The sequence below is a fragment of the Pan paniscus genome, chromosome 14 (genome assembly GCF_029289425.2).
Source record: "Pan paniscus chromosome 14, NHGRI_mPanPan1-v2.0_pri, whole genome shotgun sequence".
NCBI classification, from domain to species: Eukaryota; Metazoa; Chordata; class Mammalia; order Primates; family Hominidae; genus Pan; species Pan paniscus.
Window position 1 is genome coordinate 100,818,478 of NC_073263.2, and position 27,209 is coordinate 100,845,686.

At 39.4% G+C, this 27,209-nt stretch overlaps 2 protein-coding genes across 3 annotated transcripts in view; one reads left to right on the top strand and one right to left on the bottom strand.

Moving 5' to 3' along the window:
• Window positions 1-27,209, top strand: part of UBAC2 (UBA domain containing 2) — a 185,902-nt gene that overhangs the window by 93,574 nt on the left and 65,119 nt on the right. For both annotated transcript variants that reach the window (XM_003832044.5, XM_034936911.3), the window contains 2 exons: window positions 19,769-19,892; window positions 23,689-23,736. In XM_003832044.5, coding sequence (XP_003832092.4) covers window positions 19,769-19,892; window positions 23,689-23,736 — 172 coding nt within the window. The remainder of the gene's footprint in view (window positions 1-19,768; window positions 19,893-23,688; window positions 23,737-27,209) is intronic.
• On the bottom strand, window positions 181-19,018 carry GPR183 (G protein-coupled receptor 183). Its single transcript, XM_003832048.5, has 2 exons — window positions 12,998-19,018; window positions 181-1,805 (listed from the first exon to the last, which is right to left on the bottom strand). The coding sequence occupies exon 2, from the start codon at window positions 1,785-1,787 to the stop codon at window positions 702-704; it is 1,086 nt and encodes a 361-aa protein (XP_003832096.1). The 5' UTR covers window positions 1,788-1,805; window positions 12,998-19,018; the 3' UTR covers window positions 181-701.

Sequence of the window (27,209 nt, forward strand, 5' to 3'; positions counted from 1 at the left end):
TGCTAAGCAGAGGCCCTAAAAGACTGTGCTGGCAGCTCCAGGAAAAGCTCAGTGCTTTCATTGCCTCAGTCATCATCATCATCATTTATAATGTTGCAGTTCAAAGTCTATTGCCAATTATCTTTTCCCTGACACTCCCACTGATAGTTGACAGGGAGCATTGAGGGACAGACTCATAACTTTGCAGCATCCTGCTCTTTATTCCAAAAGAGTTCCTTAACAAAGTTTTATGACCCAGAACAAAACAAAACAAAACATTGGTGTTATTGAGGGAATTAAATCTAACATTGAGAGAAATTTGGATTTAAGAAATATGTTATTTTAAAAGTATGTTACAGTATTAACATCTGGCAATATATAATCTATTCAGTCCTTTTTAGCCATTTGTTGGCAAGAAATAATAATTAAATTTTTTATTAAAACAAAACTTTTTACATTGGGAGTTATTAAGAGCGCCTCCTTTTGGTGTATTCGTTTACAAATAAAAATGAAATATTTATTTGCATTTTTATTGTGCTTTATGTTGTTTGCTTTATGTTGTTCTCTTGGGCTTACTTCCGAGTTGGAGATGGGAAAGTGCCCAATGAAAGAAATATAAAAGAATACTAATTGGAAGCTGAACAATTATTTTGCTTTATAAGAGAAGTCCTGCAAAGTTTGTTATACAGTTTATGTCACTATAAACCAAAATACAATCCATTTCACTTTCCATTTGAAGACTTGGAATGTATCATCATCTGCGTTTCTGTCATTTCACGTGAATTTTCTTCAGGGGCTGACTTCACAGCACTAGAAATCGATACACTGACTTGCCGTTTCAGCATCCTCATAACCTTTCTCTTATACCCTTTACATGCAAAGAAGTAGATAAAAGGGTCCATGCAGCAATTGAAGTTCATCAGGCATACTGTAAAGTGCAGAGAAATCTGGAACGAATGTCTTTGGCTACATTCCAGGAAATTAGAGAAACGAAGCTTCTTAATCATATGTTGAATAATTGCAACATGGTAAGGTGTGAAACAGAGAACAAACACAACAATAATAAGAATAATTGTGTTGAGAGCCTTTTTGTTTACACCAGATTTCTCAGTGAGTGGGTTTTGTTTGGCAGTTCTGAAGAGTTTGCAGCAGATCTGAGAATAGCAGATGAGAATGATTATAAGTGGAAGTACATATCCTATGAAACATGCCCCAAGCAGAATCCAGGGAAGAGATTTAGTTTCTTCAAAGTTTGGATACTCCATGCATGTAATCCTTTCAGCCTCCTGCTTTGACATAGGGTTGATGAGGAGTGGGAGTGTCTGAGCAAATACTAGAATCCAGACAAATATGCACACGCCTTTTGCATGTTCAATCCTTTTTATCTTGTTGTAGCGTAGAGGGTGCACCACAGCAATGAAGCGGTCAATACTCAGGCAGGTCATAAAGTTCACACCTGCATATGTGTTGATGTAAAACACTAGCGCAGTTATCCTACACAAGGCATCTCCGATTCTCCAGTCAAAGCCCATTGCATAGTAGGCTATTCGTGTAGGCAAAGCGGTGGTAAAAAGTATATCAGAAATCACCAAATTTGTTGAATAGAGGGTGGTAGAGTTGATTTTTTTCCTGTTTTGAACAATGACGACCAAGGCTAGTAAGTTTCCCACGAGCCCAATGATGAAGACGAGGCTGTAATGCAGAGGCATTACTATCCTGGCCGTGCTGTGATGTGCATAGAGGTCACAGTCATTTCCCTGAGGAGTTGCAGAGGGCGTAGTAAAATTGTTTGCCATTTGTATATCCATTGGTGGTGGTCCAGGTGTCTAGAAAAAAACCAAGAAGGATCATATAAGTAAAAGCATATGTATTCAGTTTGATTACTCATTAGTTTTAAAAAAGTTTAAATAATGTATCAAAGCAATCCAAACTGTCTTCTATATATCTAAGTTTTAAAATTTCATGACATGCAATTTTTAACAATTTATAATTATAATATGGTTACATATATGATAACAGGAAGAACAGAATAAAATTTGTGTTTTTACTCTCACAATTTGCTGACTTTGGCAAAGCTCTGGCAAAGGAAACAGAACCATTTAAATAGGGCAAACACACTTTTGTGACAGAAGGGAATGCACTAAATTTTTAGGCAGAAATTCCCCTTCCCTTTTTTGAATCATTGTCTGGTTAAGTAAAGCACCCCACATTTCAGACAGGCATTAAGCTTTGCTTTTAAATTTAATTTCAGTTGGATTTTTTTTTAACCAAATGCATATCACTGCCAGGAAATGAAATCAGTCACCACATTTATGTAGTGAAATATGAACTTACCACAGTGATCTGATTTGTGTTAACCTAAAAGTCTGAGAAATAGGCTTAGTCCATGTTAGGAACTGAAAGTTAGATTTTCTTTTTAAAAAGAAGAAGATGACGACCGCAACAACCATGACTAAAATGACAAAAAAAGAAGAAAGATAAAGAAAATGAGAGAGAAAAAGACTTAAGCTACTTCAAGGGGAAATTATTAAATTTTAAAACTCTATCAATCTGCAAGTACTCCATGGATCCATGCAATCTACACTTCTACCTTTGCACATAGTAGCAAGCATCACACTTTATATTTTGTTTCTTGCTTTATTCACTAAACATCTTCATGTCAGTGCAATGTATATATTTGTCATGTGTATATTTTATATAAACATTTGATAGATATTCTACAGTCTTCCAATGTGTCAATGCATAATTTGCTTAGCTACTCCCTTGATGAACTTTTGGATTCTTTGCAATTCTTTTCTTGTTATAAATAATGTTAAAGCAGAAATTTTAAGTACTAAATTGAAAAATGGAAAACTCCTACAATAAAGTTCTGTAGATGAGGGTAAACTTTGATTAAAGCAGGAAGAACAGAGCAATAAATCCTGTGTGATTATTTTTAAAAGAAAAATAATTCCTCTGATAGAACTGTGTGTACATAAATCTCACCTGGAAGTCACCAAAATTAAGGGGCACTTTCAGCATATCTAGTGATGTTGCTACTGTATATTTAAAGAACTGTACAGTATTTCCTTAAAGACTATCTCTACCCTGATCAAAAGCACTGTCTGCAAATCTCCTCCTCTCCCTGCTGTATTAAATGACTTGGATCTCAGCTAACTTCATTCTAACAACCTTAAAACTGAGATGTTCATAGACACTGAGGGTTAGCAGAGGATTGTGGTCATGTTATGTTAGAGGTATGCATTCTGTACAGTGTTGATAGGTTAGTCATTATAACCTAAATGGAAATAAAACCTAAAGCAAAAGAGAGCAAAAATGGAAATAAAACATTTTATTATCCAGAAAAGAGACAATGGGAAAAAAACAAAGAATGAGGATGGTAAGTAGAAAACACAAGAGGGTAGGGATGTGTCACAACAAACTTAAATGGGTTGAGCTTGCCTATTACAGGACAGAGACTATCGGTTTAGATTAAAAAAAAAAAATTCCAGCTGTTTGCTGCTTAGAAGAGATACAGCTCAAAGTGATAAAGAAAGGTTGAGAATAAAGGCAAGGGAAAATACATACCAGGCAAATCCCAACCAATAAAAAGGTAGTATGGCAGTATTAACATCAGAAAAAATAGAATTCAAGGCAAATTCAATATTAATAGGAATACAGAGGGTCACTACAAAGGTTAAAAAGAACAGTCTACAAAGAATATAAAAATAATCATGAAATTTGCATGTAACAGCAAAATTTGACGGAATTTGACGGAGAAATTGGCAAATTCACAACCATGGTGGGAGATCTTAACACATTTCTATTATGATGTGCTAGATAAAAAAGAGATTAAAGACTTATTTACTCAACATGATTTAAAAGCTAACAGAACTTGTACTGAAGACACATGAGCATATATGCAAATTTGACCATGTGCTAGGTCACCAGAAGACTCAAAGCTTTCAGAAAATAGTTATTTTCTGATCACATTGCTTGACTACAGTGCAGCTAAATTATAAACCAATGATAAAAAGATAAAGGATAAGTTTGGAAATGAAAAAATACACTTCTAAGGAACTCATGGGTTAAAGAAGAAATCACAGTGGAAATTTCGAAATGCTTAGAACTAAATGATGAAAGTACTACCTGTGAAAACTGTGGGATGCAGATAAGGCAATCTGAGATAGATATAAAGCCTTGAATGCATTTATTTAAAAAAGGAAAGATTTCAAATATATGTTAAATATACAGTTCAAGAAGCTAGAAAAGAACTGTTTGTCCAAAGCAAGTGGAAGAAAACAATAGAGATAACTGCAGAAATTAATGAAATATAAAAGACAATAAATATCAGTTTTACATTTTGTGCAGGAAAAAAAATGGAGTGGTTCTTAAATAGAAAATCATAGGGATTTCATTGTGGAATAAAAGTAGAAAAAGATTTTTCCATTTAGTTGGGAAAGGCTTCATGTGAAAAGCAGCTTTTCAGGAACTAGGACTAGACACAAGAGAGAGGTGAAAATTCCAGGCAAGGGTTGCAGCTTTGGAATAGGCAACAATAACTTTTATTAATATTTTTCTAAGTTCTTTGAAAATGTATTTTTTTCCAAAAATCTAAATATATTTTTGAGTATTTCTAAGCAGATTCATGGGAATTGCCTTTAAAATACATGGCAGGAAAAAAATACTTCACTGTAGAGTCTGCAAATCCTCCATATGAATAATTATTATTGTAGAAATTAGGAAAGTAACACTTATGTGACACTCAGAGGTGCCATTGCTTGCCAGTTTGTATACAAATGCGTGTCTGACTGCATCACCAAATAAGATGCAGCATCTAGCGGAGCCAGAGATTGCAGGAGTTTCAGAAAAAAGTTCAAGAATGTTTTACATAGTTTGTAAACAGTTCAAATATCCTTCATTAGGGGATTAAATATTTTATGGCATAGCCATACAGTAGAATACAGGAATACAGCCATGCAGTGAATACAATGCAGCTCTGAAAATGGCAACATGAAAATGCCTGTTTCTTGACTGGGAATTATGTTAAGTGAGGAAAGCAGATTATACAACATGCCACTTTTTTGGGAGGTAGGGAAGCAAATACACACACACACGCACACACACACGAACACACACACACAGAAAGATGTCTGTATGCCAAAACATAATTTTGTATGAGTAATTTTGGGGCTTTACTCATATATTCTAGATTTTTAATGCTGAACATTTCTATTCAAAATGTTCATTTCTAGTCAGTGACTGGAATGAATAAATAGGTAAAAAAAATTTTAATGGGAAAAAATTTTAGTTCCCCTTTTCTTGTAAAAACCTTGTTATCTGACATGCTTTTCAAAGCTTGCCGTTCAGTGTTCCTTTTTCAGATTTCTGCATTGACTTACTAGTTGTGTACCTTTGCATTGTGTCATCATGTAGAAACCTCACAGCAGCCCCATGAGCTTGAGCATTGCTACCCCTTATCTACTTCGCAGGTGATAAAACTGACAATGAATATCAATTTTATATTTTGCACAGGAAAAAAATTGGAGTGGTTCTTAAAAGCCACGCTGGGCTTAAAGGCCATGCTGGATCCCTCTCTGTGATGACCTGGCTTCAGGTTTCTTCCTCTGTTCAGTCCTTGGCACAGGCAGCTGTTTCATGCTGCCCTTAAGGAACTGAGGGCTTGTGGTTTCAAAGTGGTCTAGGCTCTAAGGGCCATCCTCAACTATATCATGGCACATGCGCAACATTGCCCAGCTGCTCCAGAGCAAAGGGACAACTCCTTCTAAGGGCAGGGGGTGCCCACTTCCAGGAGAGGTGCCTTCCCAAATGGGAAGCCACTTGTGGCCACACATCATTGAGCTCCAAGGGGTAGCCTGTTGAGGGTCCTTAACTGACGACCGTTGTGCACTGGAGGTGGCCAAAGAAAGGCATTTGCAGAATGTGGACGTGTAAGTGGGATGGCTTGGAAATGATCTTAGGTAAAGGTAAATGCATGCTTTGGATATTTGGATGTTTAGTAACCTCTTGAAGGATGATTCCGCTAGCTGGCCCTAATATGTCACTTTAGTTCTTGCTTATATTTATCCTGTGTTATTAATGCGGTAGTTTTAGCCAATTTTATGATCCCAAATTGAGAGGAAAATCCTTTCATATGCATGACTGTTACTATCCCATTCTTATATCAGCCAGTCCCAATTTATTATAATCTTCCCTCAGAGATATTACTTTATATCTTCCTTTAATCATCTGAAGGATTCCTTTCTGAAACTTGAATTAAGTCCATTCTTTCATTCAGCAGGAAAATGGTTTTTAGTGCCTCCATGTGCTAGATGCTGGGAATACAGAAATGGTACCTTTTTGTATTAGAGGGTCTGGAACTGAAGGGTGAATATATAGCGTTGAACATGTGCTGTTATCTGAGTGAGGTGTTCCTCAGGATTTTTTCACATGCATAGCAGTATGTGCTGGGTTCCTCCTCATACACAGCAGTACTCTGCTCACTTTGTGCTTTACAGTGCACCAGTGTCAATATTTGGATAGTATAGTTATCTTTTAATTATTTTCAGGTAGAAAATTTATTCTTAAGTATATTTTAAGTATTTTACATTGTAATTATTAGGCAGCAGCTTCTGACATGTTATTTAAGATATATACACTAAGGTATACTAGAAAGTATTATCATTTATCATTGTATTGCCTAGGGAAAAGCCCAAAGAAATGTTAGTTCTAAATCTTTTTTCTTTAGAACACTAATATCAGAATTATAGCTTCCTCATAATGCATTCTAATGAAAAGGTGCACGTGGCCCCTCAGCCGTCCTTCATGCTGCCCACACTGAGGGACAGGAGTCAGGACAGAGGCCTTTCCCTGGAGGGCATGGATGATGACTGGGCCACAGGAAGCCTGGATTCTTATTCAGGTTCCACCTGTGGAACAGGGCCCTGTCGGCCTTCAAGGCTCCTGTACCTTCTGCTGGGAGCCACCCTGGAAGCCATCTATGCCATTCTCTTATTTTTATTGGTAAACAAAGGAGACAATCCCAGTTTTGCCTCTGTAATGCAGTACTTGGTCCTTTTAACTTTACTGTTATCCTAACATGTGTAAAACAATAAGTTTCTTCCTCAGCAAAATATCTTCCAAAGTATTTTTACTTATGCTTTGAGAAGTGAGCCTGTGTGTTTTTTTCTCTAGAATGTATTTCATTGCTAATAGAGTTGCTAACACTTCTTGAGATATTATCATCTCATTTTTGCATAACCGGACATGTTGACATGAACTGACAGGTTCTTTCTAGCCGCAAAAGGAAAAAAAAATAAAAGGCCCCCCAAAACTCATTTATTTAGCATCTGAGAAAATCCCTAGATACCCACTTGGAGGGATTTGTGATTTTTCACAGAGGACATGTACCTTCCATGGTCCTAATTTACTCGTTCAAGTAATTAAAGTGTTTTCTCAGCCTTTAATTTGGGCAGAAACAGAACAAAACCTTTACCATATTCGGGGATTTAGTTGGTGCTAGAATAACAGCTTTTGGTTTTTGCTGAAATGTCACCTTTGCCCTCTAATATTTATTTATTTTAATAATCATCAACACCTTGAATGAAAAGGGGCTTACCTAGGAATTCTGTTTAATTGTAGCCACTAGCAATGACTGGAATGGGTCAAGTTGTGCTGAGATGATCACCAATTGGAGGTGACTTCTCTGTAGGTCAAGTCTTCTCTAGAGTCAGCTTATACAGAGAGGTGACCTAAATCAACGTGCCCACAGTGGATGTACCAAAGAGGAACTTCCAGAAGCTCACTTTCAAAAACAGCCAGGGGAGCCACCCAGATGCAGCCACACAGATACTAATTATATGTGTATATTGTTAAGTGAGGAGTGTTTGATCTGATACACTGTCCTTGGCTACTTTGAGGAAAGGTTAAGAATGAGGAAAAATTTCTGGAGCAGGGAGAAATAAAATCATTGGAAAGGAGGGGGAAGATGAAAGCTCAGGGTTAATTGAAATTTCAAGGATATGGTTCTACTGAGGAAATAAAGATAAGCACAGATGTATCAGGATGGCAAGCTGGGGCTGTTTCAGCTCCCTTGAGAATAAACCTGCTCCAGGGAAGAAAGAAATCATTCATTACTTCTTCCTCTGGTTACCTGGTTTGATAAGTATTTGTCAATTATTTGAAAACACCTTCTTGTTCAAACAGGGGCATCTAAATTTGGCCCAGTGTCACACATACTGGGTCCTAGCATTCAACTAGTGATTTTTCTCATCACCTTTTTCATTGACTAAACAGCCATCATCTGAGGGATTATGGGTGTTGTTTGCCTATAAAATGGACAGTGGGAAACATGCATTCCTGGTGTGCAAGAGGAACCTGCACTGCTGTGGAGCTGTGACCAGCATAGTCAGAGCCTCCTGGTGCTTCATTAGTAAAGTCAATTTGTCCATTCTATTAATAATACGCTGCTAACCAACTGTCACAGTAGTCAGTACATGCCTCTGTGGCCTGGTTAAATACATCTTTGTACACTGTAAGGTGACTTTTTCCCAGCCAACTTTGAGTCCTAAATTGATAGCTATGTTTATGTCCATGATTCATTTTTTAGAAGGATTGAGAACAATATTCCCTATATCCTTTCAAAAAATCACGCATACCAGAGTGATATTCAGCATAGAGTTGACTGTGGTCCGTCTGTTTGGGGGACCTCCCCTGCCTCCTGGGGGGCTTGCTTTCTGGCTTATGGAGTGTGACTAGCCGAGGGGCTTAGTAGAGGCAGCCTTATTGAGGAGCTCTGTGACCAGCCTGCCAACCCCATTGCATATCCTGGGTCAGACCAGCTCCCAATAGATCTGCGAAAGGCCATTTACAGGACCAAGTACAGAGAACTTCTTCAAGACAGAAAAAGACAGAAAAACATCTTCAAGACTGAAAAAGGGTTTAGCAGTCTACTGTTTCCTCTTTGTGCTTTATATGTGTCCTGAACCCAGTGGATGTGCAGCGAAGACCCACTTCGGCTTCATAGACGCGCTCCTTGGAAGTGATGGAAAGGTGCTTGAGCACGGGAATTCTTTGGTTGAACACCCACTTGCACATTTGGGGTTTCACATATTCCAGTTATTTTCTTTCACCTTTCACTGGTAAAAGCCACCTATGTGGCTTTTGGTGGCTTTTATATTGAAAAGTATGGAAGTTATTGAAGATGAAGATGACATATGTTTAGAGAACTAAGAAACTAAGAATCCCACCATAATACTCATTTTAGTGTAAGAAAGATATTCTGTGTTTGTATCTGGCATGATTTGTAGGATGCAGCATGTGGGAAAACTGCATAATATAAAAAGGCTCTTTATAATGAAGCTCTGTGTCTATATTTCTCCTCTGAGTCCTGAATGTTTCTGGAAATAATATGTACCTTTTCTCTTTCAAGTTCAAGGAGTTTCAATTTTGTTTTTGTCTCTTATCAGTTGGAAATTAGGGAGGAACATTAAATATCATTATTTTATGGATAAACCGAATTCCAGGTCAACTCGGTCATTCGCTCAGGGATCTTACTGTGGTACTCAAGGCAGGGGTCGTGAAGGCGCCCAGGACTCCGTGTTCTCCCTCACCTGCTGCCTCTGGTCAGCGAGCAGTCCCTGTGCCTCAGCCTTGTGCTCTGCTGCACATCCGTGTCTGTCTGTCTGCCTGTTGTGTGCCATTCCCGCCCTTCTGCCCGCAGCCACGGCAGCAGCTTCCCGCCAGGCTCTCAAACGGGGCCCATCCAACCCCAGGCAAACCACAAGCTCTGTGTCATGACTCACAAGTTCCCTCATGATCTGAGCTCCATTCCCTCTTCAGGAGGGTTGCTGGTCAGCTTCCCCTGATCGTGGCCTGGCTCCAGGCATGCAAAATTACTTAGAACCTTTGGATATCCCACGTTCCCTCACAACTCTGTGCCCGGTAACATTCTTCCCTCTGTTTGATGTCCTCTGGCCCCTATCCTGTATCCTTAGCTCTTACTTTCCTTCAAGCCTTAGTTCTAAGTATCCCAGGAGCATTCCTGTTCTCCGTCCTCTGAAAGGCAGTGTGGGTGTATTTGTGAGAGTGCTGTGCTCTGTCATAGTGTCTGCATCATTGATTTTCTTCCCTGTCTCCCATGAGCCTGTGAAGTACTGTGAGTGGGGACCCTATGGTGTTAATTTCTTGTATCTCTAGGTGATGTATGATCGATATTCAATAAATACCCATTAGTTAAAGAATAGCAACATTGCAGCTTTCTTAATCCTTAATGAAAGGTTCTTTATTACACCCCAGTAAGCCCTTGATGAATAATAATCAATTAAAATTACTAAGCAGAGACTGTGTTCCAGGCACTGCCCTGGGCACTCTATGTGTGTTTACTCATTGAATCCTCTCAGAACTTTCACAAGTCCATTGACAGAAGGTGAAACGGAGGCACCAGGGCACTTAAGTGACCAAAGACCTAGCTGTTAAATGTCAGGATTCAGACCCAGGCAGTTTGGCTTCAGAAGTCACATTCAGTACAATACATTTTATCTCCTATTTCCGACATGATCTGCTATTATGGGTAGAAAACAAGTAAAATAGGAAGGCATCTCAAAACCTTAACGTACACTAACTCATACCTATCTGAACAAGAGACACTAGGAGAACTGGGGGAAGGGAATGGGAGCAGGGAGGAAGAGATGTTGATTCAAATGAAGGAGTTTATTAGTTTATTTGTAGCATATTTTAAAGTAAGTAAAGGTTTTATAAATGGATTTAGAGTACTGTTTTAACAGTATTTTAATAATAAAACAATTTAGACTGAAATTTCAATTGAAAAAAGATGGTGAATATCTAGAATAGGTTTTTATGCCGTTAATTGATTTTTAAACTACTTTTTAGATATTTGCAGAGATTTAACAAAATATTTTTATTCTTCTCTTTGGGCTTCCAAAACACCACAGCCATCTGTGTTACTGTCACAGCTTTCAGAGGATTCTCACATGTGTTATCTCATTTTATACGATGCCCAGACTTCTTGAGAAGGTGATAAACCCCCCAGACTGGAGAACACCACGCGTCCTCTACACAGGCCACGTCCAGGGCTGCCTAACAACTCCAGCAGGTCTTAACCATAGCAGAGAGAAAAGTATCCCTGTAAATGGCTTTATTAGGTGCGAAGCTCTTTTAAATGTAAGCTTCTTAAGGATGATGACTTAATCTCATCCAACATTTTATCCTATAGAATGCTACGGAACCAACCTACAATAGATATCTAGTAAATATCTATAGAATAAATAAATGAATTAAAGTCATATAGAAACCTGAGTTAATATTTATTCCATTAACTGACTGGTCATGGTACTAATTATCTCTAGGAAGCCAGATGAAAGTAATTTACGCAAGGGATCATTACCATTGTCACTAACGCGATACATAAACATGTGAGTGCACATTTTGTGGAGTAGCATATTCTTTGTGGTTCTATGTCCAAAAAGTGCAGTGAACCCCCAGAGAGAAAACATGCTAAAATATAAGAAGTGTGCAGTCCTACCAGTAAGCACAGTTAGATGTGTGATCATCCATAGACTCAGGGCCATTTATTTATTTATTTATCTATCGAGACAGAGTCTCGCATGGTTGCCCAGGCTGGAGTGCAGTGGCGCAATCTCGGCTCCCTGCAACCTCCGCCTCCCAGGTTCAAGGGATTCTCCTGCCTCACCCTCTTGAGTAGCTGGGATTATAGGTGAGTGCCACCGTGCCTGGCTAACTTTTATATTTTTAGTAGAGATGGGGTTTCACCATGTTGGCCAGGCTGGTCTCAAACTCCTGATCTCAGGTGATCCGCCTGCCTCGGCCTCCCAAAGTGCTGGGATTACAGGAGTGAGCCACCACACCCAGCCTGATTCAGGGTCTTTATGTAAAATATCCATAACATATCTGTTGGATTCACCCTCTAGTACGTCAGTGGCCAGAGAGATGGGAGAAGAATGATGGGAGACAGTTTTTTAGCACTTATAATGAGAGGCAATGTTGTAAGGACTTGGCAGTAGTAATACTCCCCATTTTACAGGTAAAGCAGCTGAAGCCAGATATTAGGTAACTTGTGTGTGGGGGGGTGCCACACAGCTTGTAAATTTCATTTGATCCTGATTTCAGAGCCCTTGCTCTTATTACACTATATTGTACTCAGAGTGACACCAAAAAAACAAAATACCACGCCCCCCGCCCCCAACACACACACACAAATACACATATATAAAACCCTCACTGCCCTTTAAAGGAAGTCTCTTCACAGCTTCTATTTTGCCAAGTTTCTGTTACCACCATTCCCAACCTGGACATAAATGTTGCCAAAGCACTGCATAGAATTCATTGTGATTTTTTCCCCTCAGGCACATAGAAAAGATACGTTTAGTCTAACTAAACATAAGTATAAACCACACAACAGACTTTTTTTTCACTTATCTAATTAGTAGTATTTAGCATTTAAAAAGCAAAGATTGGTACTCTTTGCTGGCGGGAGGGTAAATTGGTAAAATGTTTTTGTAGACCAAAAAGTACCGTTTTATATCTAAAGCTTTAGAAAATATACCCTTTGCCCTAGGAATTCTACCCCTGAGATTCTATCCTGAGAAATAATCTTATATTTCTAATAATTCCTATAGCATAGGAATATTCTATATTAAAACAACTTTGTTCCTTTTCCTTCATACTAAGTTATCCTGAAATATTGGCATTATTTGCATAGTTTTGCTTGATACTGTTTTTTGTCATTGTGAGTTTATACAGTAGTACATGAAGTGAGCCCTATTTTTTGACAAAGATATTTCTGGCGGACCCATCGCTTTCAGTCAACTTTATAAGAACTAACTAGACCTACCAGTTAGCAGAGAGAGTAAACTTACATTATTAATATAATTTTTGTTAGAAGTGATGGTAGCTTGTTCTTAAATAGATTGTTTTCCTTTTTACCTTTTACCTTAAAACTTAGGCTTTTAAAGTTTTTCTTAAAAAAGTTTGTTGAAAAAGCAAAAGATCTTGTACTTACATATCAGTGACTCGTTCGGGTCTCTGTGTAGTAGCTGTGAGTAGTTGTCCAAACTGAAGTAAGTTTTAACTGTGGCATGTTGTTTTAAGAGAGGCTGTGCAGACCTCCTTTTATGGTGGTGGCTTTTTTTTTTTTTTCTGTCACCCTGTGACTGAGCATGTAATGAGCAGTTAGCCTCGTGTACGTGTGTGCACTTTGTGTTTTTTTTGTTTTAAATGGGAAGTGAAATTTTTTATAGTGATTAAAAAAAACAACTATCCAAAAGCCCCTTGGAATTTATGAATTGTTGATATCTGTGGAACTTTATAAATTTTTCTGTAAAGGTTTAAGTATCAAAAAATTCTTTGAAAGAGACTGAAGCAATAAACCTTAACCAAAAAAAAAGACCAAGTTACTGATGATTTTATATTGATTTTGCGTGTAAAAGTATGGGTTTTTAAATGTTTTAAGGAAAATAGTGTCAACTTTGACAGTGCTTTTTACCTGGAAACTTGGTATCAGGGAGTAGTTTACACATTCCACCTTATCCACAGCTTATGAGAAAGAAACAGGTTTCTGTGGCGTGGGGGTGAGTGGCAGTCCAGGATGTGGAGTGGACTGGATTAGTCGCCGTTTTCAGTCGAGAGGCTGCCTGAGTCAGAGGCTGTGTGAGTACTTGAATAACAGGGAAACAGTTGAAGGGAGGCCCATTATAGATAAAATCCAGCCTCTTCAGCACAGGGTGAAAGAGACTCATGCCATTCACCTCATAGCTTTAGTTGACTCAGTTTAAACCAACTAACGTGTCTCTCAGAATGCAGTTTATTTGTAGGCTAAATTACCAGATATGTAGCACTCAGATCAGGAGAGGTGATGTTTACACTTAGTCAGGACTGATCTGGCCATTCCCAGCCACTTCTGGGTGCTGCTTTTTACGAAGACATAGATGACACCTGTGGCAGTGAGGGGCCTGGATAGCAGGTCTTAGGAGAACTGATCAAATAAGCTGGGGATGTGTATGCTTTGTAGGCATAGGGTCATTATCCTTATGCTTGTGGAAACTCTCATAGAAAAGTGTTTACATTGCTTGTGTCAGTCTTCCTAACTCCAGAGACTAGCGGGAGGGTCAGTAAGAAGTTACTGGACATAGCTTTTGGATCAAAAGATGAGAGTCATTCCCAAAAGTTGTGATTATTTTGAAAAATGGAATATGCTGTTTCTTATTTAGATGCTTGAGTAAACGTGATGATTTTGAGGGATGATGTAAACAGAATTGAATCATTTGGTAGGAATTTGTAACTCTGTGATCTCAGAAGCCTTTCTGCTCCAGGATTCTGTAAAAATAGTCGAGTAGCTTTTGCCTCCCACAGATGTCATTAGGTTCTTCTAACGTCTAAAGTGCTGTGAGTATGGAGGAACATTGTCAGACACAAGAAAGAGCATCAAGTAAGTCAGCTGAATTCTTTGGGCCGCCACCTCACTGTGTATAAAATAAAGGTATTGAACTAAATGATCTCCAAGGTAATTCCTAGTACAAAAATTCTATGAGGGGGTAATACAGAGATTTTATGACTTGGTGGATAAACATGACATCATATTCTAGAACTAGTTCATTTAAAACTTAGGCTGCAGAGTACTTGAAGAAGACACTGTTGATAAATTTTTCAGTTTGTTGAAAGACCATTCTGGTGGGGTTTTGCCTGTTAATTTTGAAATAGTTATATTAAGTAAAACATTTTTATATAGTGAAGGACTCAGCTAGTTCAAGTAATTCCTCTGACAAACTGGATCTGTCCTCCCAACTTTTTTTTTTTTTTTTGAGACAGAGTCTCGCTCTCACCAGGCTGGAGTGCAGGGGTGTGCTGTCGGCTCACTGCAACCTCCACCTCCCGGGTTCAAGCAATTCTCCTGCCTCAGCCTCCCGAGTAGCTGGGACTACAGGCATATGCCACCATGCCCAGCTAATTTTTGTATTTTTAGTAGAGACAAGGTTTCACCATGTTGGCCAGGATGGTCTCGATCTCTTGACCTCATGATCTGCCTGCATTGGCCTCCCAAAGTGCTGGGATTACAGGTGTGAGCCACCGTGCCCAGCCCCTTTTTTTTGATATCAGAGTAGTCAGGCAGATGAAGAAGAGGTGATGGGGTCATTATCCTGTAAGAGGCCGCTGAAGCTGTATATTAGATCATTTCATGAGCTCACCAACCTTGTTTTTATTGCTGTTGAAAGTTACCAGGGTTTCTTGAGTTGTGATTGTACTGTAAAAGTAGAGTTGGCCTTTACAGTTTTTTTGTTTGTTTGTTTGGAGACAGGGTCTCACTCTGTTGCCCAGGCTGGAGTGCAGTGGCACGATCTTGGCTCACTGCAACCTCTGCCTCCTGGGCTCAAGTGATCCTCCCACCTCAGCTTCCTAAGTAGCTGGGGCTACAGGCACATGCCACCACGCGCAGCTAATTTTTGTATTTTTTTTGTGTGTGTGTGGAGACAAGGTCTCATTATGTTGCCCAGGCTGGTCTCAAACTCCTGACCTCAAGCCATCTGCCCACCTTGGCTTCCCAAAGTGCTGGGATTACAGGTATGAGCCACCACATCCAGTGACCTTTTCTATAGAAGAAGTGAAATGGACATTTGCAACCTTAACAAGGTGTCTCTGTTACTTTTTGTTTTCTATCGAGTGTGATCATGAATATATAGCAGTAGATGCTCAGTAAATATTAGTGATTTTAAAGGATGAATTAGCAATGGCTCACGCCTGTAATCCCAGCAATTCAGAAGGCTGAGGCAGGAGGATTGCCTGATGCCAGGAGTCTGAGATCACTGTGGGCAACACAGCGAGACCCTGTTTCTAAAAAAAGTTTAAAAATTAGCCAGGTGTGGTGGCACACACCAGTAGTCCCTGTTACTCTGGAGGCTGAGGCGAGAAGATTGCTTGAGCCTAGGAATTAGAGGCTACAGTGAGGCGTGATTATGCCACTGCACTCTACTCCAGCCTGGGTGACTGACAGATACCGGTGTCTCAAGAAAAAAAGAAAGGATGGATGAAATGTTTATAACCTGCTTTCTCTTTTCTGTGCTACCAGCCTCATCTGCTTAAGCCAGAAAGGGCTTCCAGAAGGTAGTTCTTCACAGTATGAAAAAGGTCAAACTGAATTACTGTTGACAGTATAGAGAACAGATGTTGTCATAAAATAAGGAAAAGAAAAAGACTGGTCAGTGACTAATAACATTATGGTATTTTGTGAAGTCTGTGTGTGTAGAAATAGCAACGGAAAATTTCTGCAGAACAGCCCATATAATTTTGGTCTGAAATGTGTATGTGTGGCCTAGTATTTAGTCATCACTTAAAATTATACAGTGATTAATATTTTTTAAGGAGTTTTTAAACTTCTATTGGTATGTGAAATGTAAACTGTGGTCATTAAAATTTCTACCAGTATTTTTTTTAGTTTACATTGAAATGTAACCTCAAAAAAGAACTCTGCTTTAGGTTATTTAGTTATAACATCACTATTTGTACTTTATTACTAAATGTAAACAGAAGAACTTCTATGAATTAAGCGCCTCCAAGGGCTTGTTCTGTGGTAAGAGACCTCTGGTGCGATTGGCTCCCCAAATAGGGTTCTATAATCACCAAGAGAGCAGGCCATATTTTGAGCTACATATGAAACCATGTGTTTTAATCCCATTAAAAATGATAAAAAGGAAGGGGGCTTTTTAAAACAAAAGGCAAGTTCTGCTGTATGGTTTTACTGTTTTAAAGGAAAATTCATTTCTTCTGCAAATATTTATTGAAACCTTACTCTATGCCAGGCACAATTCTAGACAGTGGGGATAAAACAAAACAGACCAAAATCCCCATCTATGTGAAGCTTCCATTCTACTTTTAAGATAGATATAGGCAGTGATGAGAAGGCTGTAAGTGCTGTGGGGGAAGACAGTCAGGAAGAGAGTAGAGAATGCAGAGGGGGAAGGCTGTGAGGGCGGGAGGTTCGGTTTGAAATGGGGCAGTCAGGGAGGACTTCTCTGAGAAGGTGCTGTCCTGCGGAGCACAGGATCAGAATGGGGATGGAGATGCAGGGCCTGGGACGTCTTTGTCATGACTGTAGGTGGGGAGGCATTGGAAGATTTATGCCCAGGAGTGACTAACTCATACTTTTCCATGAAAAGAAGGCCCAGCTGTTTTAATCAGCTGTGCTTGGGTTTATAATTGGACAAAAGCAGTTCTTCTGTGTAGTATTTAAAAACTGCTTTGTTAATTTTAAAAAATCCAACCAATATTGAATATGGATCATGTATAAGAATCTGCATTTGGCAAAGCTAGATAAAATATGATGCTTTCTCTCAGAATTAATAATCTAATGGGAGGTTTTTGAGAACTCTGTATAGTCAATTCAAATGTGAGTCATACAGTTGTTCTAGAATAAGGATTATTTTGTGGCCCTAAATGTAGTGAGCTCCTAAACTGTGCCAAGCATTGTGCCAGGTGCTAGGAGAACCAGGACTGCCTCTTCTTCCCTGTCCTGGGGTGCTCAGCCTGGGAAGAAGGCCTGATACGTGAGGAATTCTAGACTGGGCAAGTGAGGGTAGGAACCCGCTGTGCCGTGCACCTCCGTCTGCCACCCAGTCCCTGCCATCCTTCTCACTGGATGGCTAGCCAGGTGTATCTCACATCTCTGTGTCCCCAGTCCTGACACAGTGCCTGCACTTAGGCCTTACTGGCTGGAGTTTTCCCTGTTCTAGCATTTGCTGCGTTTGTGTTGATAGCAGTTGATGCAGCTGCCATTTATCACATTTGTTCTGTGTGTGTTATATTTTGGTTTGGTTTTGTTTTTAACAGTAGAATTGAGAGGACATTGCATTTTTTAAAATAACGTAGTCTCTATCAAGGATGAGAAATTGCGCAAGAGGCCAGGAGGGTCCTGTGTTTCCACAAAAATGGCACCAAGGACAGTTCTTTGTAGAAGTGAAACATATGTTTTGCATTTTTCTCGTGATAATGAAATAATTCTTTTTTTTTCTGGTGCCATTTTCCCAAAAGTGGGAAAATAAAACACAGACTGAGTAATTAAGCCAAGTGTTTAATGGAAAACAGGTGCAAGCTTGTGCCCAAACCACTCTACTCATTCATATTACCTGCCTAGCACTTGTGGGAATGTAAGATTTCCGTCCTGTGATGAGTTCCTTGAGGTCAAGGACTGCTTCTTTCTCTTGGACGTAGTTGTAGCTCCTGTGCTGGGCATCTTACCGTGACATACTTGGCACGCATTTGATTCACTGATTCATTGCAGTGGTGAAACTGACATAGCTTGGGGGCCACGAGGAGAGCCACCAGCTGCCAGGAGGAGTCAGAGAAGTCTTGTGGGAAGAGCTGAGCAGTGTTGCACAAGCTGAGTTTCCTAGGCAGGAAAGTGGAAAGCAGAACCTGCGTCAGTGGAGAGTCAAAGCAGCCAGCGTGTTCAGGGAGCAGCTGTGTGGATTTTTGAGAGGGCCTTGTGTGTGATGGGCCAGATGAGGGGAAGCAGAGAGGAGGACAGTGGTGGCAGACTCCAGTGATGAGAGCGAACTGGGGAGCTTTGCCATCACATCTTTATGAAGCATTTTATCTTTGGATACTGGAGCCTATGGAAGGAAGGGTTTTTTTGTTTTGTTTTTTATTTTTTTGTTTTTGTTTGTTTGTTTGTTTGTTTGTTTTTTGAGACGGAGTCTCACTCTGTCACCCAGGCTGGAGTGCAGTGGCGCGATCTTGGCTCACTGCAAGCTCTGCCTCCTGGATTCACGCCATTCTCCTGCCTCAGCCTCCCGAGTAGTAGCTGGGACTACAGGTGCCCACCACCAAGCCCGGCTAATTTTTTGTATTTTTAGTGGAGACGGGGTTTCACCGTGTTAGCCAGGATGGTCTCGATCTCCTGACCTCATGATCCGCCCGCCTCGGCCTCCCAAAGTGCTGGGATTACAGGCGTGAGACACTACGCCCGGCCGGAAGGAAGGGTGTTTAAGCAAGGGAGTGTTGTGATCAGAGTTGTATTTTAGGAAGAGAGTACTGCCAACAATGTTAAGAAATGGATTAGAGAGAAGCAAGACTGTAAGTAGAAAGACACATAAGACTTTTGAATCTGTCAAGGCGAAGGTGTCAAATTGACATTCAGAACCAGGTGAGGGGTGGGCAGGCAGTTTTAGGTCTCACTTCATTTTCTTATCCCAAGCCATAGAAAGGGTTGAGATTGTATGAGGAGATGAGAGAGCAAGAAGAAAAGGCTATAATGGAACCATGGAGAAGCCAGAAGAGTGGTGTAAGAAATCACTGGGCAACCACTGAGAAGCAGGGTTTCAGACAAAGGGAGGAAGGAATGTGAGGAAGGGAGGGCCAGAGGTGAACCGTGCCAGTGCCATGGTGACAGATCACTGGACAGGGCTTGAGATGAGGCTTTTGGATTTGACTGAAGAATTCTAATGTTTGCTGCTTTCGGTTTGTCTAGTTTCTCTCATTAGATTTTAGTAATACCTGGGAAGAAAACATAGCCTCCACTTTTCTCACAATTGGTAGGTGCTGAACCACTTCTTTGCGGTGGTTTCAGGAGAGTCAATAAGGATAGAATGATTAGAGTTTTCATAAAGTGTTCTATAAGTACAAATTATTTTGGACATGAATCATATTTGAAAATCAATATGTATATCTAAGACCATGCTTTCAGACTGAAATAAAATTATAAGCAGTGTTACTTCAAAGATACATCTGCCATTTGTGTTTAAAATTCACTATTATAGTGATTTTTTTTTATTTGTTTGCATAGCCTGGCACCTGTGTTTGCTCTGTTTGTACCATTTTACTGCTCCATACCAAGAGTCCAAGTGGCACAAATTCTGGGCCCGTTGTCCATCACAAACAAGACATTGATTTATATATTGGGACTGCAGGTACAGTATGCATTTTTATGTTCACTTTAACCAGATTTTTTTTTTTTTTGGTCTTTTTCTCATTTGATCTCCTTGAAAACAATGGTTTTTTCCCCCCATAATCTTGGCTTCATGATCTATATCAAATGTTTAAAGGAAGTGTTACAGAACAAGAACATCAAGGTATAGAAGATACTAGAATACTTTCATAGTCTTTAGAAATCTGATAAGAGCTTTCACTGTAATTTGTATCTGTGGAAAATATTTTCATTTCATTGTACAATTGCACGTGCGTACTTTTTAACAATCATAGTATGAAGTGGAAACAAATGAGAACAATCAAAAAGTAGAAAGTAGAAAATCAGTGTCAAAATTAATTTATTGAATACAGTGTCGCAAATAAAGCTCTGAAGAAGAAACCCGGTGTGCTCTACCAACCCGAGCTTTGGGGTTTTCAAGAAGCATTGTCAGCTTCATTATTTCCTTGTTTGTGAAGCTGTGATGGTAGCGTCACCATTTGCTAAATGGTTTGCTGTGAAGACTACTAGAGTACTACTGTCCAGGTTACATTTGAAAAGCTTCTTTGCCAATCCTCAGCGAATGTCAGTTGCTCCCTGCTGGGCTCCAGGTCTGTGGTAGGAGAATGATTTTCAGTTTTCTATCTGTACTATCTTGTCACTTTTCTTTTACTCTCACGGCTTTTGATGTAGTTTTATTCTACAGCTTCCTGTGTCACCATGTGTCGCTTGGCCTTTTGATCCACTGATTAATACTCATAACATTCCTTATCCCACGCACTCTAACCGGATACTGGCGTCACTTCAGAATGCCTTCCTCCCTCCCCTTTTAACCTTTAGCATTTCCTCTCACTTCTCCAGTCTGCTGTCATGTGTTATCAATGGCTCATCTGGGGCGTTTTCTTACCACTTTTACAACCGTTTCTCATGAAATCTTTTTATTCTCCATCTCTCAACCCCCATCTCTCAACCCCCGTACCGTTACACGCCCCCTGATCCTACCTGATATCCATGTAACCAAATAGCCCGTTTCTGCATTTGATTCTTATGAGTAGGATTTGCTATAGCAGATTTAATATTTTTAAAGTTGTTGTGACAGAGGCCATGTGGAATTCGAAGAGCACTCCAGACCTCCCTCAGGAGACCCAAGTTCTAGTCCTAGCATGGCTGTCTCCAGCCATGAGACTTGGGTTGAGTCATGGAAACCCTCTGAGCCTCACATTCACTGTATAGTTCTTCCAACTCTAAAGCTATGTAGAATCTTTGAGAATGAAAACACTGTTTTATTAATTGTGGAGAGGAGTTCAGTGTGGCATTGTGGAAAGTCTTTGAAGCCAAGTTGTTGAATTTTGGTTTAATGACTTGGTCTGGTAATGATTTGCTTTGTCACTTACTTTTTCTGAGCCCCCATTTCCCCATCTATCATATGGGAATGATAGTATCTACCTTATAGAGGTATTTTAAAGATAGCATGAAGTGTTTAGTGTAATCTGAACAGATAATAAGAGCTAAGTCAATTGGTTACTATTAATTAATAATTTATATCTCTATAGCTACCACTATTCATTTTTCTGAGATTGTAAATGTATTTCTTGTTTTGTTTTGTTTTTGGCATAAAGCAAGTAGTATGTTTCATCTCTCGGGGAAAGGGGGTCTTAGTTGGATGAAGAGGCACAGCATGGCCTTCATCACAGGGCCATTGTAGTAGGTTGGTGCAAAAGTAATTGTGGTTTTTGCCATTAAAGTAAGGCAAAAACTGCAATTACTTTTCCACCAACCTAATATCTAGTGCCGTTTCCGCAGTGTTACACAGCTCACCATGAGGGATCCCCCTTAGCCCTGCCAAAAGCAGAAAGGTAGATGCAACTACCACGGATAGTTTTTCAAAATAATATAAATTTCCAATATTTTTGTAATATTTCCGGTAACTTTGAGAGGGAGAAGTTGAGATCAGAAAATAGAGGTGGAGATGCCTCATTGCTTCCTTGATAAAATCTAGGTCCTTAGCATGAATGGCATGCAGGGTTCTTCTTGACTGTCTGGTGTCAACTCCCCCTGTGCCCACCTTGAAGGAGTGTAACTGAACTCCTTAGTGCTAAAATGTCTGTCCTCTGCCTGCCTCCCTCCCCTCCAAGCCTTTGCATGTGTTTCTGTGCCTTTGTCTCTCCCCACTACAACCAGGGACATTGTTGAATGAATGAATGAATGAATGAATGAATGAAGACTTGAATCATAATCGGAAGAGCCAAAATGCTTAAGGCTTATTTAAGTATCCAATGACTTGAGAGCCCATAACATCATGCCCTGTGCAATGGGCTATGACGTTGTGGGCTCTCAAGCCATCCAATACTTAAATCAGTATCACCCACTGGGTGAGATATAGCCCCTGTCCTCAAGGAGCCCAGCCATGAGAAAACACACAGACACTGTGAAGACATAGGCAGACATAATGGGGACCACACAGGCAATGAGAGGCTTCAGAACCCAGAGGAAATTACTTTTTCAATGACAAAATGATACGCTCTATTTACTTGCGTATGAGACCTGGAAGAGTGGAGAGCATGGCTGTAGAGCCAGTCCTGGATACACTCCAGCCCACCACCTGCTAGCTGTTGACCTGCAGCAAATTGCTTAACCACTTGGTTTTACTGAAGTGCCTTGAGAGCAATGCCTGACACATAGAAAGTGTTAGCTAGTCTGTTATTCTTTCTATTTTTAGAAGAAAATTACAGCAAAATATTTGTCTACATGGTTCCATCCTTCTTATTATCAGAGTCATTTCCACTGAACAAACGTCCGTGCTACATCAAAGGTTCAGATTTAAAGTTGCAGCCAGTGCTCATTTCTAACTGAGCCTATCACTAGAGCAAAGCTTGCCAGCCTCTTTATCTGAGTGTGTCAACTCTTACCTTTTGTGTCTGTCTTCTTTCTGTGTGTCCTTGGTAAGTGTGCAGAACTTTGAGGTTTTCATCTAGCACAATGCCAGCGATGAACCTGGGCTGTCCTGCCTGCGTATCCTGCCTCTTCTTCCACAATCAGAAGTAAACCCCCAATCTAAAGTTCTAAAAACTAACCAACAATAACCCACAAATCATTTCTTTGTTGCAGGAACACTTTCAGAGTCCTTATGATTTTTTTTTAATTACCCTGAGCACAACTCTAAGATATAAACGATTTGGAAAACGAAGGGAAGAATTTCATGAGATCTAATTCTAATTACTTTTGCCATTAATTAACTTTGTTCTGGTATTTAGTTTGCTCTTCCTTGGGTGAACTAGAATGAGAATATCAACACTTGAGAAAGTTACCATTGGACATAGACCTAAGTAGGCTGGCAGGGTTCTTCCCATCTAAATTTAGGGTGACAATGTTAAGAAATTAAAATGAGAAAGTTATTTACATAAATATCACATCATTGCCAAGCATGGGATGGTGATTACCTGTTTTGTATGTTGTTAATTCTAGTAATTTCTTTATATGTAGTATTTTACTTTAAGTCAGTTGAAATTTGTAAATAACATCATACTTGGGTTTCATTTATTTTCCTTTGCATGGGGTGTGGGCCAGGTTCAACTTGTTTTAGGCTATACAAAGTCTGATGTCTGAATAAAAAAATTAATATATAATTTTCTTTTAAGTAACAGTTGATATTTCCTAATTTTCCATTTGCTTCTCTGTATTATGGCATATATAATTAATACTTTTTATAAATGGTCATGACTATAGTTATGTAAAAATAAGTGTGCTGTGACTGGCAGTTGAATTTTATTTTTAGTTGCCTTTTCTTTTTTCTTTTATAGCTTTTCACCTCTGGTTCCTACATCTGGATTGTAGCCATAAGTGGACTTGTAAGTGTGACTACCCTTTTACACCCAATTCTCTCTCTCTCCTATAAAAACATTAGGAAAATTGTCCTATTTAGATTGTGCGTCATATTCAACTGTCTCACCATTCTTTTTTTTGAGACAGAATTTCACTCTTGTTGCCCAGGCTGGAGTGCAATGGCTCGATCTCAGCTCACCACAACCTCTGCCTCCCGGATTCGAGTGATTCTCCTGCCTTAGCCTCCAGAGTAGCTGGGATTACAGGTGTGTGCCACCACGCCTGGATAATTTTGTATTTTTAGTAGAGATGGGGTTTCTCCATGTTGGTCAGGCTGGTCTCAAACTCCTGACCTCAGGTGTTCTGCCCGCCTCAGCCTCCCAAAGTGCTGGGATTATAGGCATGAGCCACTGCACCCGGCTCTCAACATTCTTTTAACCCATGGCAGGTCTGGCTCAATGTTACTTCTGTGGTGATTAAAAAGGGCCAGTCACGGCCAGGCGCAGTGACTCACGCCTGTAATCCCAGCACTTTGGGAGGCTGAGGCGGGCAGATCATGAGGTCAGGAGATCGAGACCATCCTGGCTAACATGATGAAACCCCATCTCTGCTAAAAATACAGAAAATGTTGCTGGGCGTGGTGGCAGGCGCCTGTAGTCCCAGCTACTCAGGAGGCTGAGGCAGGAGAATAGCGTGGAACCCGAGAGGTGGAGCTTGCAGTGAGCCGAGGTGGTGCCATTGCTCTCCAGCCTGGGCGACAGAGTGAGACTCCATCTCAAAAAAAAAAAAAAAAAAAAAAAAAGACCAGTCACATGAAAAATTGAGACAAAGGAGGCCAGTTTGTGCTTTCAAGGTAATTTTGATGAAAGTTTTAGCTGGGCTTCTTGTCAGTATTGTTTTTAAATCATAGGGAAAAAAAAGCCTGAAAATGAAGAAGTTGGACTTACTAAAAATAAGGAGAGATAGTCTGCTCATTTTGTAAAAAGACATTGTCACACGAGGGAAAAAAATAATGCCAACTGGAAAGTCAGGTGGGTTGGACCTGACCAAAGTCTCATCATGGAAGAAGGGAATGAACCAAGCAACCTCAGTATGTGTGCTGGAATTTTTTCATCTTGTCTATGCTATTGTATTTTAATAATAAACATTTGTCCTAAATTCTCTGTGAGGTATTAAAAAAAATTAGAGCATGAAGTAGAGTTTTATTCTTCATCCATGACTTAAATTTAAACCTCAAGATTTATAAAAATAAATTTTAACTAGTGGTTATAGAGCATAGATTTTATTTCTTTCTTAGAAAAGACTTAAATGACAGAATGGATTCATAATAATACACATTTCACTGCAATCACTGTACACATTTCAAGTAAATTATCACTATCCTTGTTTCTTGGGTGAATGACTGGTATTTGGGGCTAGTGTGTCATCCTGTATGCCTGCTTACCCCTCTTCTTCCTTTAAGCTCTCTGTATTATTCCTTTTCTGTGTTCATTCTTTGCTTAAAATTCACGCCTTCGTTCCCCACAGCTGATATGCTTGCAGCCAATATTCTGGGGCTCCAAGTCACTTTGTTTTCTCCTCCCTAAAAATTTTCACATCTACCCAGATACCTGATTTGGCTTCAGGACCACAGAGCTAAACCCTATTGTGAAGTCTTCAAAACACCTAAGCTATCCGTCTGGTATTCTTGAGACTTGTGGTGGCTTAGGGCCATCCTGGGGTTAGACTGATTCTCTGGGACACAGGTGCCAGACTCCCCCAAGTCTAGGCTCACCCAGTTAGAACTGCTGAGTGACTGAGGAAGACTTAACCAGCCTGAGAACAGCAAAGAAGGAGCTCATTGCTTTGATCATGAGAGATGCCTGAGGATGTACTGTTTCTTCCATGGCATATTTGTTTCACTTAGCAGTAATTGTTTTGAGTTCTGTTTTAAATATTTTCCAAAAGCATTCAAATATTGAAGTACCTTATTGTATACGATTTCATTGTGTTAGTTACTATTAATTCTTTTACTCTCAATATTTGTCCCCTTCCTTAGTAACTCTTATGTGACTCAGTTTTTTAAAACACATTCCATTTTCTTTCTTTATTCTTTTTTTAGACTCCTAGCTTTAAGTGCCTGCTGTCTCCTCAGAAAGTTTCATTGTGTGACATTCAGTGCACTAAAATTGGAGGTTGCATTTTTCATCTCTTTATAGTCTTTTTAAAATCTAAAATTATATGTTATGATTATAGTCTTTTCCGGTACACATGTTTAACAGGTAGTGGGGTACCTGTTTTAACTTTTTAATAGGAATCAGACATTTAAAATAAAATTCTTGACAAAAAAAAAATCCCTTGTTTCAGAAGGGTGAATAGAATTACAGTGTGTTTGGAATATAATTCAAAGATAATGTAGCATTTTAAAGAACCCTACTAATAATAAACATTTCTGAGCCTTTTACAGTCATTGATTCAGCCAAAGTTACCGGCCTTCTACTATGACAAAAAATCTGATAAATCTTCATATTAACCTTGTTATTTATTACTATTTTACCATAATTAGATGACTGTTTATTTAAAATAATTAATATTCATGAATCATAGCCAGTTTTCCTACGTTCCTATACCATAAATGTTGGTGCTTGTTTTGAACCTAAGGAACATTTTCTTTCTTTGTCTAGAAAATTCTCATTTTTATTATGAAATATTTACTGTGATGTGGCATACTTTAGATAAGGAAGATTGTAAAAGACAATATCAGTATTATTTGTGAGTGTTTGATTTACACACCACTGACTATAGGATCCAAGCCTGAGATTCACAAAGCCACAGTCTGCCTATTCCAGATGTCTCTTGCTCAACATGACTTCCCCTCTTCCTTTATAGATCAAGTGACTTCCCTTTTTGGGGAGATATTATGCTAAATAAAATACTAACAAAATAAAATTCTTACTATGCAAAAGAAATGCACAGATAATTATAATTATAGATGATATTCAGTGTTTTGGGGAATGTTACAAAACCTGTTGATGAGATTTCACATTTTAGTATTGAAACCAGTAATTCACTTAACCATATGTGTTAATCAATGATTTTATTTCATTCTGGCAATTAATGTGGTTTTTAAGAAAAAGAGTATTTTTTAAACAAAGATATTTGTATGAAACATGAGTAATTTGTTATTTGCTGTCATAGAAACCAAAAACTTTACTCATGCTTTTCTGGAAAGCTGCCAACTTTGGATTGAGCTTATTTATTTTATTTAGCTAGGTACTGGTTGATTTATTTTGTTTAGGCTAGCTTTTTTTTTTTGGAGGCAGGCTCGCTGTGTCACCCAGGCTGGAGTGTAGTGGCATGATCTTGGCTCACTGCAACCACTGCCTCCCGGGTTCAAGTGATTCTCGTGCCTCAGCCTCCCGAGTAGCTGGAATTGCAGGTGCACGCCACCACGCCCGGCTACTTTTTTTGTATTTTTAGTAGAGACGAGGTTTCACCATGTTGGCCAGGCTGGTCTCGA